Genomic DNA, 12,832 nt, shown 5'->3' on the forward strand with positions numbered 1-12,832 from the left:
TGTTTCGCCCAGTGGGGGGGGCCTCATCAACAACAGTGTTTGTGGGCATTGTTTGGTTCTTTACACACAGAAATTCACGTACAACGGGTTATCATGACACACGCATCTGCCATTGTTATAGCATAGTAGTCATAGCAATAGTCTCTTCTCTGGTGTTGGATGTAAGCTATTTAGTTTATATATATTTACATGATTGGTCCGCTGCCTAGGATGCGGTTCTGGGAGAGCAGGCAGCAGAACTGGCCTGGCGCCATCGCGCGCTGTGGTCTTTGGAACTGCAGGTGGAACTCATCGGCATCGGTGTTTATGCTGATGAGGGGCTCTGGTTCCATCAAGGAGCGGTATCGCGCACGTAGTTCTCCTCTTTGTAGAGCCTCTGTAATCGCCTTGCGTATGGTCTGCGGTTCGCCGAGGTATTCGAAGTCTTGTATGCGCAATTTGTCGCGGTAGAGCTGCGGGTTCTCTCGCCCACGCACTATCACTATCTCGTTGGTTGCGGGTATCTTCTCGCTGACGTACCAGGCCCCTGTGTAGCGTGGGTCTGCCTGCGGTAGCGATATCCCGTCACCAATCTTCTGGCCCAGTGTATACGACCACAGGCCCTTGTGTGTGCCCCACACTGTCTTCTCGCCTGTGGGCTCCACGGTGATCACATTGCCCGGTTTGTTGGTCAGGTAGTGCTCTAAAAACTTGTTGAACTTCTTGTGCTGTGAGTTGTTAACGAAGCATATCCCCTGGGAATCCCGCTTGTTAGCGGTGGGCAGTTGCAACTCGCGAGCCATGTCTCTAACTTCCGGTTTAGTCAGATGGCCCATCGGGAGCACCAGCCTGGGCAGGATTCCGCCGTTGATCTGCGACAGATAATAGCTCTGGTCCTTCTGTGGGTAGTATCCTCGCAGTAAGTGGTACTCCTTGGATTCTAAGTGCTGTAGCACTCGGGAGTAATGGCCAGTAACCAGATGGTAGTTATCATGGCCGTACTTCTGGTCCAAGTAGCTCTTCAACTTCCCAAATTTGACGAACTTGTTACACCCAATATCAGGGTTGGGTGTCCTGCCTTGGTCGTATTCCTGTAACATGGGCTCAAAGACATCTATCCAGTAGTCACTCTCGAAGTTTACCTTCTCGACGGGCACGCCTAAAAAGTCACCGAGCTTCGCAACGTCCTTCCAGTCCTTCTCATAGCAGGGCTCCTCTGCAATAGATTCCAGTGCCTGCGATTCGGACCAATTCTGCATATACACACCTGTGGCCTTCGGATAATGGGCAAACAATGCAGCTGCAACACTCGAGTCAACTCCCCCAGACATCGCTATTACTACATTGTCAAACTTTGCAGGCACATGCTGCGGGCTGTATCCAGGCACCACCCGTCCACGAGCCAGTCGCAGAAACTTCTCTAACATTGCATAAGCTCTGAGCTCTGAGATCCACAAATATAGCTCTAAACTGCTCTATATGTATATACAAACACCCTTCTTTGAATCAATGCTTCTATCTTCACATGATCCGCCTCATCGCTGCGAGTGAAAAATTCTGAGAAAAACTGAAAATTTTGCGATGAGCATCTAAAGTTATAATAGTGGTACAGAGAGGCATTGCTTGGGTTAACTGTATAAATTGTGACTGGGTACTGTTGCCTTATAGTCTACTCGATTGTATAGATTATTACCAACAAGCTTGAGTTTCAACTGTGCAAAATGGTTAAGAACTTGAAGAGAAAAGAGCGCGATGAGCACGAGTCTGACAGCGATGAGGAGATTGATATTGCTGGTAATCTAGTTGCAGATGGCTCTGACTCCGAGAGTGACGACTCTTCGGATGGTAGCGACGAGGAAGTACAGGATGTGATAGAGTATAGTAGTGATGAGGAGGAGCCTGCCAAACCTGCCAAAGCAGTAAAGAAAAAGGTAGAAGACAAGTCCTTCCCTAGCTTAGAGTTGTCGGATGATGAAGATGAGAAGAAGAAAGTGGATAACGATGATGACGATGTGAATGCATACTTCTCAGTGAACACAGATGCTAAATCCAAACACAAGAAAGGTAGTTTTGCCAGTTTCGGTCTATCGAAGTTGATCCTGGTGAACATCTCAAAGAGAGGTTTCCGTCAGCCTACACCAATTCAAAGAAAGACTATACCTTTAATTCTGCAGAACAGAGACATTGTTGGTATGGCAAGAACCGGTTCCGGTAAAACAGCGGCATTCGTGTTGCCAATGATTGAGAAACTGAAAACACATTCAAGTAAAATAGGTGCTCGTGCGATCATTCTATCTCCATCAAGAGAATTGGCCATGCAAACACATTCGGTGTTTAAAGAATTCTCAAGAGGTACTCATTTGAGAAGTGTCTTACTGACTGGTGGTGATTCTTTAGAAGACCAATTTGGTATGATGATGACAAATCCCGATGTAATCATCGCCACACCAGGTAGATTCCTGCATTTAAAGGTTGAAATGAACTTGGACCTGAAAAGTGTTGAGTACGCAGTATTTGATGAAGCTGATAGACTGTTTGAAATGGGTTTCCAAGAACAACTTAACGAATTATTAGCTGCTTTGCCAAGTAGCAGACAAACTTTATTATTCTCAGCCACTTTGCCTACATCTCTGGTAGATTTTGCCAAAGCCGGTTTGGTTAACCCTGTTCTGGTTAGATTAGATGCAGAATCGAAGATCAGTGACAACTTAGAAATGTTATTTTTATCGACAAAGAATGATGAAAGAGAAGCCAACCTTTTGTATATATTGCAAGAAGTTATAAAATTACCGCTAGCAACACCGGAGCAGATCAAACAGCTGAATGACAATAAAGCGGATGACAGTGATGAAAGTGCTGAGGAAGATGAAGACAAGAAGCGTAGAAAGAGGAAAAGTTTTAACAGAAAGGCAATGCCTAAGGCCAACGAGCTACCTTCTGAAAAGGCTACTGTTGTTTTCGTGCCAACAAGACATCATGTTGAATACTTATCAAACTTGTTAAAAGATTGTGGCTACTTAGTCTCCTATATCTACGGTGCGCTAGACCAGCATGCCCGTAAAAGTCAACTTTACAATTTCAGAATAGGTCTGACATCCATTTTAGTTGTCACAGATGTTGCCGCTAGAGGTGTGGATATTCCAATGTTGGCTAATGTGGTTAACTATTCTCTACCAGCTTCTTCTAAGATTTTCATTCACCGTGTCGGTAGAACTGCTAGAGCTGGTAACAGAGGTTGGGCTTATTCTATAGTATCTGAAAATGAATTACCATATCTGCTAGATTTAGAACTGTTCCTAGGTAGAAAGATTCTTTTGACACCAATGTATGAGGCACTAGAAAGATTATCAAAGGAGAAGTGGGTTGCAGAAGGTAATGATGAAACGTTATTCCAATCACCAAAGATTTCTTATACAAGTCGTATGGTACTCGGTTCATGTCCTAGACTGGATATTGAAGCTCTTTCAGAGCTTTACAATAACTTAATGAAGTCTAACTTTGATCTTGATATGGCTAAGAAAACAGCTTTGAAAGCAGAAAAGTTGTATTTCAGGACTAGAACTTCTGCCTCTCCAGAATCCCTGAAGAGAAGTAAAGAAATCATCTCATCGGGTTGGGATGAACAGAATGTTCTATTTGGTAAAAACTTGGAAAAGGAAAAGAATGCATTCCTAGAAAAGTTGCAAAATAGAAGGAATAAGGAAACTGTCTTTGAATTTACCAGAAATCCTGAGGACGAGATGGCCAATCTAATGCATAGAAGAAGGCGTGCTATTGCGCCAATTCAAAGAAAAGCTAAGGAGAGGAAAGAGCTTTTGGAAAAGGAGCGTATGGCAGGTCTAACTCACGCTCTGGAAGATGAGATTTTGAAAGGTGACGATGCTGAGGTCGGGTATACTGTCACTGAGGATACTTTGAAGGCGTTCGAAGATGCAGACACTATCTTAGCAGAACAAGAGAACGCTAGTAAGAAAAAGAAGAAAACTTTCAGAGATCCAAACTTCTTTTTGAGCCACTACGCACCAGCAAATGAGATCCAAGACAAGCAATTAGAACTTTCTGGTGGATTCATCAATGAAGCAGCTCAATCTGCCTATGATCTGAACAGTGACGATAAGGTCCAAGTTCATAAGCAAACTGCCACGGTGAAGTGGGACAAGAAGAGAAAGAAGTATGTTAACATGAATGGTATTGACAATAAGAAGTACATCATTGGTGAAAGTGGACAAAAGATTGCAGCAAGTTTCAGATCTGGTAAGTTTGATGAATGGTCTAAGGCCAGAAAGCTGGCACCATTGAAGACAGGTGCCAATGAGTCTTCTATTCCGTCTAACCTATTGGTTGATCCAACTCGTGGCCCTGGTAAGTCGGGTTCAAAACTACCTAACGGTAAGTTCAAGCACAAATTGGAAAAGGCACCAAGACTCCCAGATAAAAAGAGAGACGATTACCACAAGCAAAAGAAGAAGGTTGAGAGTGCTCTTGAAAGAGGTATTGCTGTTAAGGGCTACAACAACGCTCCAGCTTTCAAGAGTGAATTGAAATCTGTTGCTCAAATTAGAAAGGACAGAAAGACCAAGGAGAATAGGCACGCAAAGAACGCAAGACCAAGCAAGAAGAGAAAGTTCTAAGTGCTTCATAGGTCTAGTGCATTACCTTTTACTCTGTTCTAGGTTTATCATCATTCCACATATTCAAGCATTTCATTATTTTTAATATTTCAACAACTTGCATTTCGGAAATTCTCTCGTTATTTAAATTAGTACTTTGTAATTCTCAATAATTGTACAATAAATATGCAAAGCACCAATTTCAAAGATATTGTATATAATGTATTTATTGTCTGTAGTGGCCATTACATCTTTGTTCATCCTAAGTTACCCATAGTGGTTCGAAGTTGTTTTCGGATTTCAAGAGAAACTGCGATGCGATGAGCTTGAAAAAGTGAAAAGTTGTTATTAAATTAAACAGTATTTGTACAAAGGCTTTTGCAAGTAATTCACGCTGGTTATAGATAGCAGGTCTTTGAACGGTTGTTAATTGTGGTGCTTTTCTTCTTAGATTGGATAGTGTTTCAGCGATTTTGTATTGGAGTCTTCAGATTTTGTTATGGAGCTGGATACAGTAAGGTCTCTGCTGGAAGACATTGAAGTGATTGAAGATGCCATCTCTTCTAGATTTCAGAGAAATCCAGAGTTATATTACGACTATAGAATTCATCTAGAGGGTATTAGAGACGATATACCGAAGCTGGGATTGGATGACGACAGGATGGTTAATAAGATATACAAAGCTAGGAAGCACAAGAGGACATTGAAACAAAAGAGAACCCAACAGTATGAGATAAACACCTTCCTAGACGATATATTCAAGAAGAATAAGTATATTTTGAAAGTCAGAAATCAGTTAAAAAGTGATGGGTTGAAGTATAAGGACTCTGAGTGCAAATTTGAACTGTTAAAGAAATTGCTAGGTGATGAACCAACTGAAGACGAAGACGAAGACGACTCTATCTCCAAAAGTAATTCTAGCAGATTACTTGATATTGATGAAACCATTAATAGGTATAATATGAATCTAGGTAATGGTAAGTTGGTCTCTGAGAGATGTTCTTTGCTTGATATCAATACAATTTTCCAGAAGGATGAGCAAGATGGATTTATTATAGATTTTGAACCGCTATACAGAAGATGGCTGAATATTGTCAAGGATGGTACCCTCACATATCCGAAATTTATATCTAACTTGGAGAAATTTATTGATGACAAGAAATATTTATTGGATCCCGTTATGGACCGCAAGACAAAGGGTTACTGTGAGTTTGTGGTAGAGGCCTGTGACTTTGTTGAGACGCAATACTTCAAAAGAAATATTTTGTTAAATGAGGAGCAAATAAAGGGTAAATTGCATCGTGATTTTGAAAACCATGTTACGAAAGCAATTATTACAGAGTCAGGTATCTATTACTGCCTCTATTGTGATAAGATGTTCAATAGCGCACATATATATGATAGCCACCGGACGGGCAAAGCTCACTCAAAAAGTGTGAGCAACTACCACGATTCTTTCAGAGCTGAGTTCAAGTTGCATGTATACGTGTCTTGTATGCGAGAGGAGTTTGAAAACACAAAAGAGTATGTAGACAGAAAGATGGCGTTCACTAACAAGGAGAGACTGGAAGAAATGGAGAAACTAACACAAGAGTACCATAGGCCCGTCTATGACCCTACCGAAAAGGAAGGTGATGTAGAGGAAGACAATAGCAAATCCAAAACAAAGGATGAACTCAAAGAAATGCTGGGGCTTGGTGAAGACATGCCACTTGGACCAGATGGATTGCCTATTCCATACTGGCTATACAAACTACAAGGCCTGGACGTGGGCCAAGAGTGTGAGATATGTGGAAACCAGGTGTACAAGGGCCACAAGAACTTCGACAAGCACTTTAGCGGGCCAACACACACCTACCACCTCAAGTGCCTCGGTATAGAGCCGTCCAGTGCCTTCCAAGGTATCACGAAGATCAAAGAAGCCCAGGCCCTTTGGAAACAAATGCAGCGCAACACTACACAAGAGCTAGCCGAAGAAGTCGAAGACAAAGAAGGCAACGTCATGAGCAAAGATATATACGAAGAACTAAAGAAACAAGGCCTGGTGTGACCCAAAAGTGTATAGTAACTCAGCTTTGTAATATTGCTACTCTCTCTATCTCACTACTCTATTAGCATTCATATCATATATCACAAATAACGACATACTTTTCCTCGAGGGACAAATTTGGCCGGGAAGCCTGTTGGCAATCCCCTATAAGAAGACAGCAAAAGCTATAAGGCTGAGGTAGTTGTTGCATCAGAGTGGAGTTAACCTGTATTTAGCGGCTACTCAAACGCATAGAAAACACTCTAGATTGAAGGAATAATGGATCCACACAACCCAATTGGTATGTTACTTTACTTCTGTGGCTTTTTGGGTGCTTTCCTGCTGCTGGGATCGGCTCTTTGGGCTAGCTGATAATTAGATGGCAGGGTATACCATAATGCGGAGCTTTTGTTTTTTACTTTAATATTCCTATTATGTGACTCTAGCCTTATTCAATTGCCGAATTTTGATTTACTAACAAGTTGTGAATTATTGGTTTCTCTTATGCAGAATTGAAATATGCAGACCACTTTGGCCCTCTTTTACATTACTAGATAAAGGCATTGGTCAATATTTGCATAGCGTTTCAGTGTTATGAACGGGGAAACCGAATAAACCATACTACTAAATAGTTCTGGACCAAGGTACTGGTTTTGTTAAGATTGGTAGAGCTGGGGAGAATTTCCCAGACTACACATTCCCCTCCATTGTGGGTCGTCCTATCCTGAGAGCGGAAGAGCGTGCTACAATTAACAAGCCATTGAAGGACATAATGATTGGTGACGAGGCCAGCGATGTGCGTTCCTATCTGCAAATCTCTTACCCTATGGAAAATGGTATTATTAAGAATTGGACTGACATGGAATTATTATGGGATTATGCCTTCTTCAACCAAATGCAACTTCCAACAACTTCAGGAGGTAAGATCTTGCTTACAGAACCACCAATGAATCCAGTGAAAAATAGAGAGCAAATGTGTGAAGTTATGTTTGAGAAGTATGACTTTGGTGGTGTTTATGTTGCAATCCAAGCCGTACTAGCCCTATACGCCCAAGGTCTATCTTCTGGTGTGGTGGTGGACTCTGGTGACGGTGTTACTCATATTGTCCCAGTGTATGAATCTGTGGTGTTAAACCATTTGACAAGAAGGCTGGATGTGGCAGGTAGAGACGTCACTAGACACCTGATTGATCTACTATCACGTCGTGGTTATGCATTCAATAGAAGTGCTGATTTCGAAACTGTTCGTCAAATAAAAGAGAAGTTATGTTATGTTTCATATGATTTGGATCTCGATACAAAGTTAGCAAGAGAGACTACAACACTTGTGGAAAACTATGAACTACCTGACGGTAGAATAATTAAAGTTGGTCAAGAACGTTTCGAAGCTCCAGAATGTTTATTCCAACCAAACTTGGTAGATGTTGAACAAGCTGGTATTGGGGAGCTTTTATTTAACACAATTCAATCGGCTGATGTGGATGTGAGAAGTTCACTGTACAAGGCAATTGTCCTATCTGGTGGTTCAAGTATGTACCCAGGTTTGCCATCCAGGTTAGAGAAGGAACTAAAACAATTATGGTTCACTAGAGTATTGAATAATGATCCAACAAGATTAGACAAGTTCAAGGTAAGAATTGAAGATCCTCCAAGAAGAAGACATATGGTGTTTATTGGTGGTGCTGTCCTTGCCAGTATCATGGCTGATAAAGACCACATGTGGTTAACTAAGCAAGAATGGAGAGAAAGCGGGGCAGCCGCAATGAGCAAATTCGGTCCTCGATAGACATGGACACTATTCTAATGAACTAAATATTAATCTATTAGCTTAGTAATGCATGTATAAAAAATTAAAAATACTATAGTTGTGGTGTACCACTTTTTAAATATATATTGAAAGATCATCGGATATGCTGGGTCGTTCCATGTTCATTTAATTATGCTGGAATTTTAAAGTTACAATTTTTTATCAATGCATTCTAAAATCAGCTAGTCTTGCGAGAACGCTATCAGTAAGCGCCTCTAACCTTGATGGAGAGACATCACCTTCTCTAGCACCATAAGATACTGCAGTAGTTATCAAATTCTTGATGAAATCTTGCGATACCATCAATGGGTTTAAAAATGGTGAGTCGAGAATCTGCAATGCAGACCATCTTTCTTCAGGGTTTCTCATTAGGCAGTATTGCATCAGCTCTAAAGCCAAGCTCGGGATTACAGTTTTATCGGGGAGAACTTCTTTATATTCAATTTTGACATTTGGATCCATTATGGAGAGTAGTCTCTCCTGTCCCTGATATTTGGCGTATGGTGGTTTACCATAGATCATTTGATATATAATACATCCGCACGACCAAATATCTGCAGGTTTACCAATTTTCCATTTATTTGTCTTTTGATCATATTTGCCGTCATTGTCTGCAGTATAGTTGTTAGCAACAAGCGCCTCTGGTGCCATATAGTTTGGTGTACCAATTTGCATATCTCTGTAAATGTTAACAGTGTGGTCTGGAACAGCGTTGGCAATACCAAAATCAATAATTTTTAATATACCCTTAACAAAAACAAAATTTGCCGGTTTTAGATCCGAATGCACAATGCCTGCATCGTGCACTACTTTTACACAAGTGACCATTTCTCTTGCATGATATCTTATAAACTCCATGTCAAATGGTTGATTGGCCCTTTGATGGAGCACTTGAGAGAGGTCATAATCACCACACTCCATCAAGAGATATAAAACACCGGAACCCATCTCGAAATCATATAATTGAACAACTCTATTCTGGTTCTGTAATTGTTTCAATAAGCTGATCTCACCTTTAAAACCTTCTACACTGGATTCATCAAATTCATCAAAGGATACCTTTTTCAAAGCGTAAACCCTATTCTTGAGACCTCGTACCTTATATACGTTAGATGAACCACCCCGTCCTAAAAGTTCGACACGTTCATATTCGGTACCATTTACACTGACCACATTTTTGCGGCTAGGGGGACGTGTAGAAGTTGGTGGTTCGACAATTTCAACTCTTTTTATACCTCGATATTTTTTCTTGTCCAATATCCCATCGAATTCGCTATCTTTTAATGCTATTTTTTGTCTTTTATAGTCAATAGCACCATCCCTTACATTTGAGTTAACATCTATATTTTGTAAAGCTTCTCTCTGTGTATGTCTATATGAATCAGCATTGCTTAAACTCTTTTTAAGTGTAGGTTTCTCGAGTTCTATATTTGCTGATTCGACAAATTGAGTCGATACTGGATGTGAGTGTGAGTTACTTAAATATGAGCTGCTATGGTTGTTTGTTGAATGTCCTCTTCCATTAAAATCCTCAATCTCAGTGTTATGAATTAGGTTATTCTCCTTGCCGGATTCGATGCTAGGAAAAGAGTTAGAGTAGTGTTTCAGGTCGTAATTTAAAGATTGCTTCATATTCACATTTTTTAAGGCTTTTTTTCTGTTTTCCTCTTTCTGCTTTTCAAAATATGCCTTTGAAATTTTAGAAAGTTCACTAGTGGGCAAGTTATGCATCTTCATATATTGAATGGGATTGCATTCATGAATATTTATGTCGGAGTAATCATTCTGTTGTGTTGCTCCTATTTTTCCATTATCCTTCGTATTATTGTGCTCTTCTCCAGATGTATATATGTCTTGTTTAGTCTGATGAAAATCCACATATGCATTGTTGGTATCAAAGCTAGAGTTCACTTTGCTAGTTTCATTCATCTTGTTATCTATTGAATTATTATCATTTATAGCCAAGGCTGGCGATGTTAAGTTCCTTAGAGCTGGTCCCAGTTTTGTAGTTCTATTTGTAGCATGCAAAAATCGTCTTGTCCTTCTTTCACTATATCTGGTAGTAAGTTCTTGCTTCAAAGTATCCTGTTTTGATTTGAGTTTTATAAAACTCTTACTTGAATCCGAATAATCCTGCGAGCTGATATCATATGTTGTGGCACTTGGTTGCGCAGAAGCTTGAGATTGCACAAACATTGTTGATGGAGACGTGTCCTCAAAGTATAATGGGCTACTTGCACTATGCGTAACTCTAGTGGACTGGTTTATATCAGTATTCAGTTGCTGACTGTGAGACTCGTGTATTCGTGTCTCTTCAGATATCAGTTTCTTATCTGACCGGTTGGGATTGATATTCTCTATTGCATCAGATATAAGTTCTGAACCAAAATTACTCAGTTTAGGTGGGTTCCCGATCTCTCCATCATCAGAATCTTGACTTGAGATGCGCCATATTTGATCTGATTCACTGTGATATGGATTCCCCATATTTTTTGCCTCAACTCGCCTCTCCAACTGGTTCTCTTTATAATTTATCGTTGTAATAAAAACTCTTCTTGAAATTGAGTATGTGTCTAGATAGCTTCAGTGGTAATTGCAAAATATATATTGCTCCCAGTACCCTGTCACAATAACAACGTTCTGACTTTCTGGTAAAGAAGACAATAATAGTAGAAAATTTTATCAGAGTGCGTGTTATCTATACTAGCTATTGCATAAAACCAAGGATAACTTGGTTGAAACTACTAGTCTGGTCTAATAACTCTAACCATTTAGTTGATAATAAGTCCGAATTCTATTATTGTTTACAAAGTCGCAATTTTGGGATTTTATGGTCTTGAAATTTAATATCATTAAGGACGTTATTTAAAGTATGCGATGAGCTGTATAGAGCTTATAGTATTGTCTAGTTCTTCGACAATAGTGTAGTATTTACTGCTATGTTATTAATGAGTTATTGGGAATATATATTTTGTTAGTTATCATGGTTTGTTAAGTCTATTTGGATTTGTTGTTGATGACAAATTCACGGCTGGAGGATGATGGATCCTCGTTGAACGAGCCGAGGGAACCTGCATCAGCGATTATGTACTGGGTTGGGAGCCATGAGTCTAGTGGTACGATTGAGATAAGGAATTGCGTGGAAGATTTAATTTCCTGGAGATCTACGCCAGCTTTTGCAGCCTCGAGAAGAATTTGTGTGTTTAGAAGCCCTCTTGCAGTATCCCCTTTATAGACAAAATATACATTTGCAACCTTATTGCCGAGATTTAACTCGACAGGAATAGGCATGGCAACTTTGATATTCCTATGCTGTCTGCGTCTCATGTAAAGACTCAAGGACAAAAGCCCAATATCTTGATCGTGAGGAAGTTTCTTTGTGTAGCTCTTGAAAGTGTGGTGGGGCAACAGTAGTTCATATTCTGATAGCTTGTGGCCTTGCGGGACAAAAACATTGGCAATATTATTGTCGTTGTTAGCAAATGATTCTTTAATCCTCTGTTGCAACTGGTTGATCAACGTCTCTCCCCTGCTGGACAGCTGTTTCGTGGTCTTGTTTGAGAAATTAGTTAACATCGGTAACCCTTGTTCTATTAGTCTATATTTCAGTGACATCAATTGATTATTCTTCATATTAATCTGCGAATCTTGTAAAACCTCTGCCATCTTCTTATACAGCTGATGTGTCTTCCATCTTCTAAATTGAAAGAATACTATCATACCTATCAAGAATGGGAATCCAAAAGTGAATAGGAATGGTAGGATTGTGAATAAAAGCACAAACCCACCTATTGTAGATAATATAACCACAGGCGTCGGTATTGAATAGTACTTCATCTTATTATGATTGTCTTTATCCCCCTTCGAAAAGATGAACTTGATTGACTTCTTGCTTGTAGTATAAAACCCTCTCTTTAGCACTTTGTTTAATGTTCTTGGTTGGCATGGTGGAATAGTAAGTAATTGGTTACTCGATCTTAGTGCAGGCAGTGATTGAGTACTCCTTGTCACACTTGTCAAGGATAATAGTTGTACAATTTTGGCATTTCTATTAGGAAGTCCCTTCAAAATAAGACTGCTTGCCCTTAATGGGTTTCTTGTAGCAATCCCACTAAATCGTGATAGCATGTTTTTGTATGCAATATGAAATTTACTAGTAGCAGAGGTGTTATTTCGTTGAGCAATTACTGAGACAGTGTTGATCAACATATATGTACGTCTATTCCTTTTATTTCTAATGGCTTCCTGTCAGTAACCCCATCTGCCAATAGCAGAAAGGGAATCCGTCAGTGAAGTCCGAAAAGTGGTTTCCAAGATGATAATACAAGCATAGTTAGCAGCTTGTTCGTACCAACTGGATAAAAGTCTATGCGTTTCTAATTCTGGAGATAATGCTATGGAATTGTG

The 12,832-nt window shown here is 40.0% G+C and overlaps 6 protein-coding genes across 6 annotated transcripts; 3 read left to right on the forward strand and 3 right to left on the reverse strand.

Moving 5' to 3' along the window:
* Positions 1-185: 185 nt before the first annotated feature.
* SLM3 (tRNA-5-taurinomethyluridine 2-sulfurtransferase) lies at positions 186-1,406 on the reverse strand (the record flags this gene model as incomplete). Its single annotated transcript, XM_448291.1, has 1 exon — positions 186-1,406. One exon carries the CDS (start codon positions 1,404-1,406, stop codon positions 186-188), a length of 1,221 nt encoding a protein of 406 aa, XP_448291.1.
* A 294-nt stretch (positions 1,407-1,700) lies between these two features.
* DBP10 (ATP-dependent RNA helicase DBP10) lies at positions 1,701-4,610 on the forward strand (the record flags this gene model as incomplete). Its single annotated transcript, XM_448292.1, has 1 exon — positions 1,701-4,610. The coding sequence occupies one exon, from the start codon at positions 1,701-1,703 to the stop codon at positions 4,608-4,610; it is 2,910 nt and encodes a 969-aa protein (XP_448292.1).
* Positions 4,611-5,088: 478 nt separating this feature from the next.
* On the forward strand, positions 5,089-6,639 carry PRP9 (SF3a splicing factor complex subunit PRP9; the record flags this gene model as incomplete). Its single annotated transcript, XM_448293.1, has 1 exon — positions 5,089-6,639. The coding sequence occupies one exon, from the start codon at positions 5,089-5,091 to the stop codon at positions 6,637-6,639; it is 1,551 nt and encodes a 516-aa protein (XP_448293.1).
* A 258-nt stretch (positions 6,640-6,897) lies between these two features.
* ARP2 (actin-related protein 2) lies at positions 6,898-8,404 on the forward strand (the record flags this gene model as incomplete). The annotated part of the gene is made up of 2 exons (XM_448294.1): positions 6,898-6,919; positions 7,251-8,404. The coding sequence occupies 2 exons, from the start codon at positions 6,898-6,900 to the stop codon at positions 8,402-8,404; spliced, it is 1,176 nt and encodes a 391-aa protein (XP_448294.1).
* Positions 8,405-8,587: 183 nt separating this feature from the next.
* Positions 8,588-10,912, reverse strand: MPS1 (serine/threonine/tyrosine protein kinase MPS1; the record flags this gene model as incomplete). The annotated part of the gene is made up of 1 exon (XM_448295.1): positions 8,588-10,912. The coding sequence occupies one exon, from the start codon at positions 10,910-10,912 to the stop codon at positions 8,588-8,590; it is 2,325 nt and encodes a 774-aa protein (XP_448295.1).
* A 510-nt stretch (positions 10,913-11,422) lies between these two features.
* MRX9 (Mrx9p) lies at positions 11,423-12,634 on the reverse strand (the record flags this gene model as incomplete). The annotated part of the gene is made up of 1 exon (XM_448296.1): positions 11,423-12,634. The coding sequence occupies one exon, from the start codon at positions 12,632-12,634 to the stop codon at positions 11,423-11,425; it is 1,212 nt and encodes a 403-aa protein (XP_448296.1).
* Between the last annotated feature and the right edge of the window lie 198 nt (positions 12,635-12,832).

The sequence above is a fragment of the Nakaseomyces glabratus genome, chromosome K, assembly GCF_010111755.1.
Source record: "Nakaseomyces glabratus chromosome K, complete sequence".
NCBI classification, from domain to species: Eukaryota; Fungi; Ascomycota; class Saccharomycetes; order Saccharomycetales; family Saccharomycetaceae; genus Nakaseomyces; species Nakaseomyces glabratus.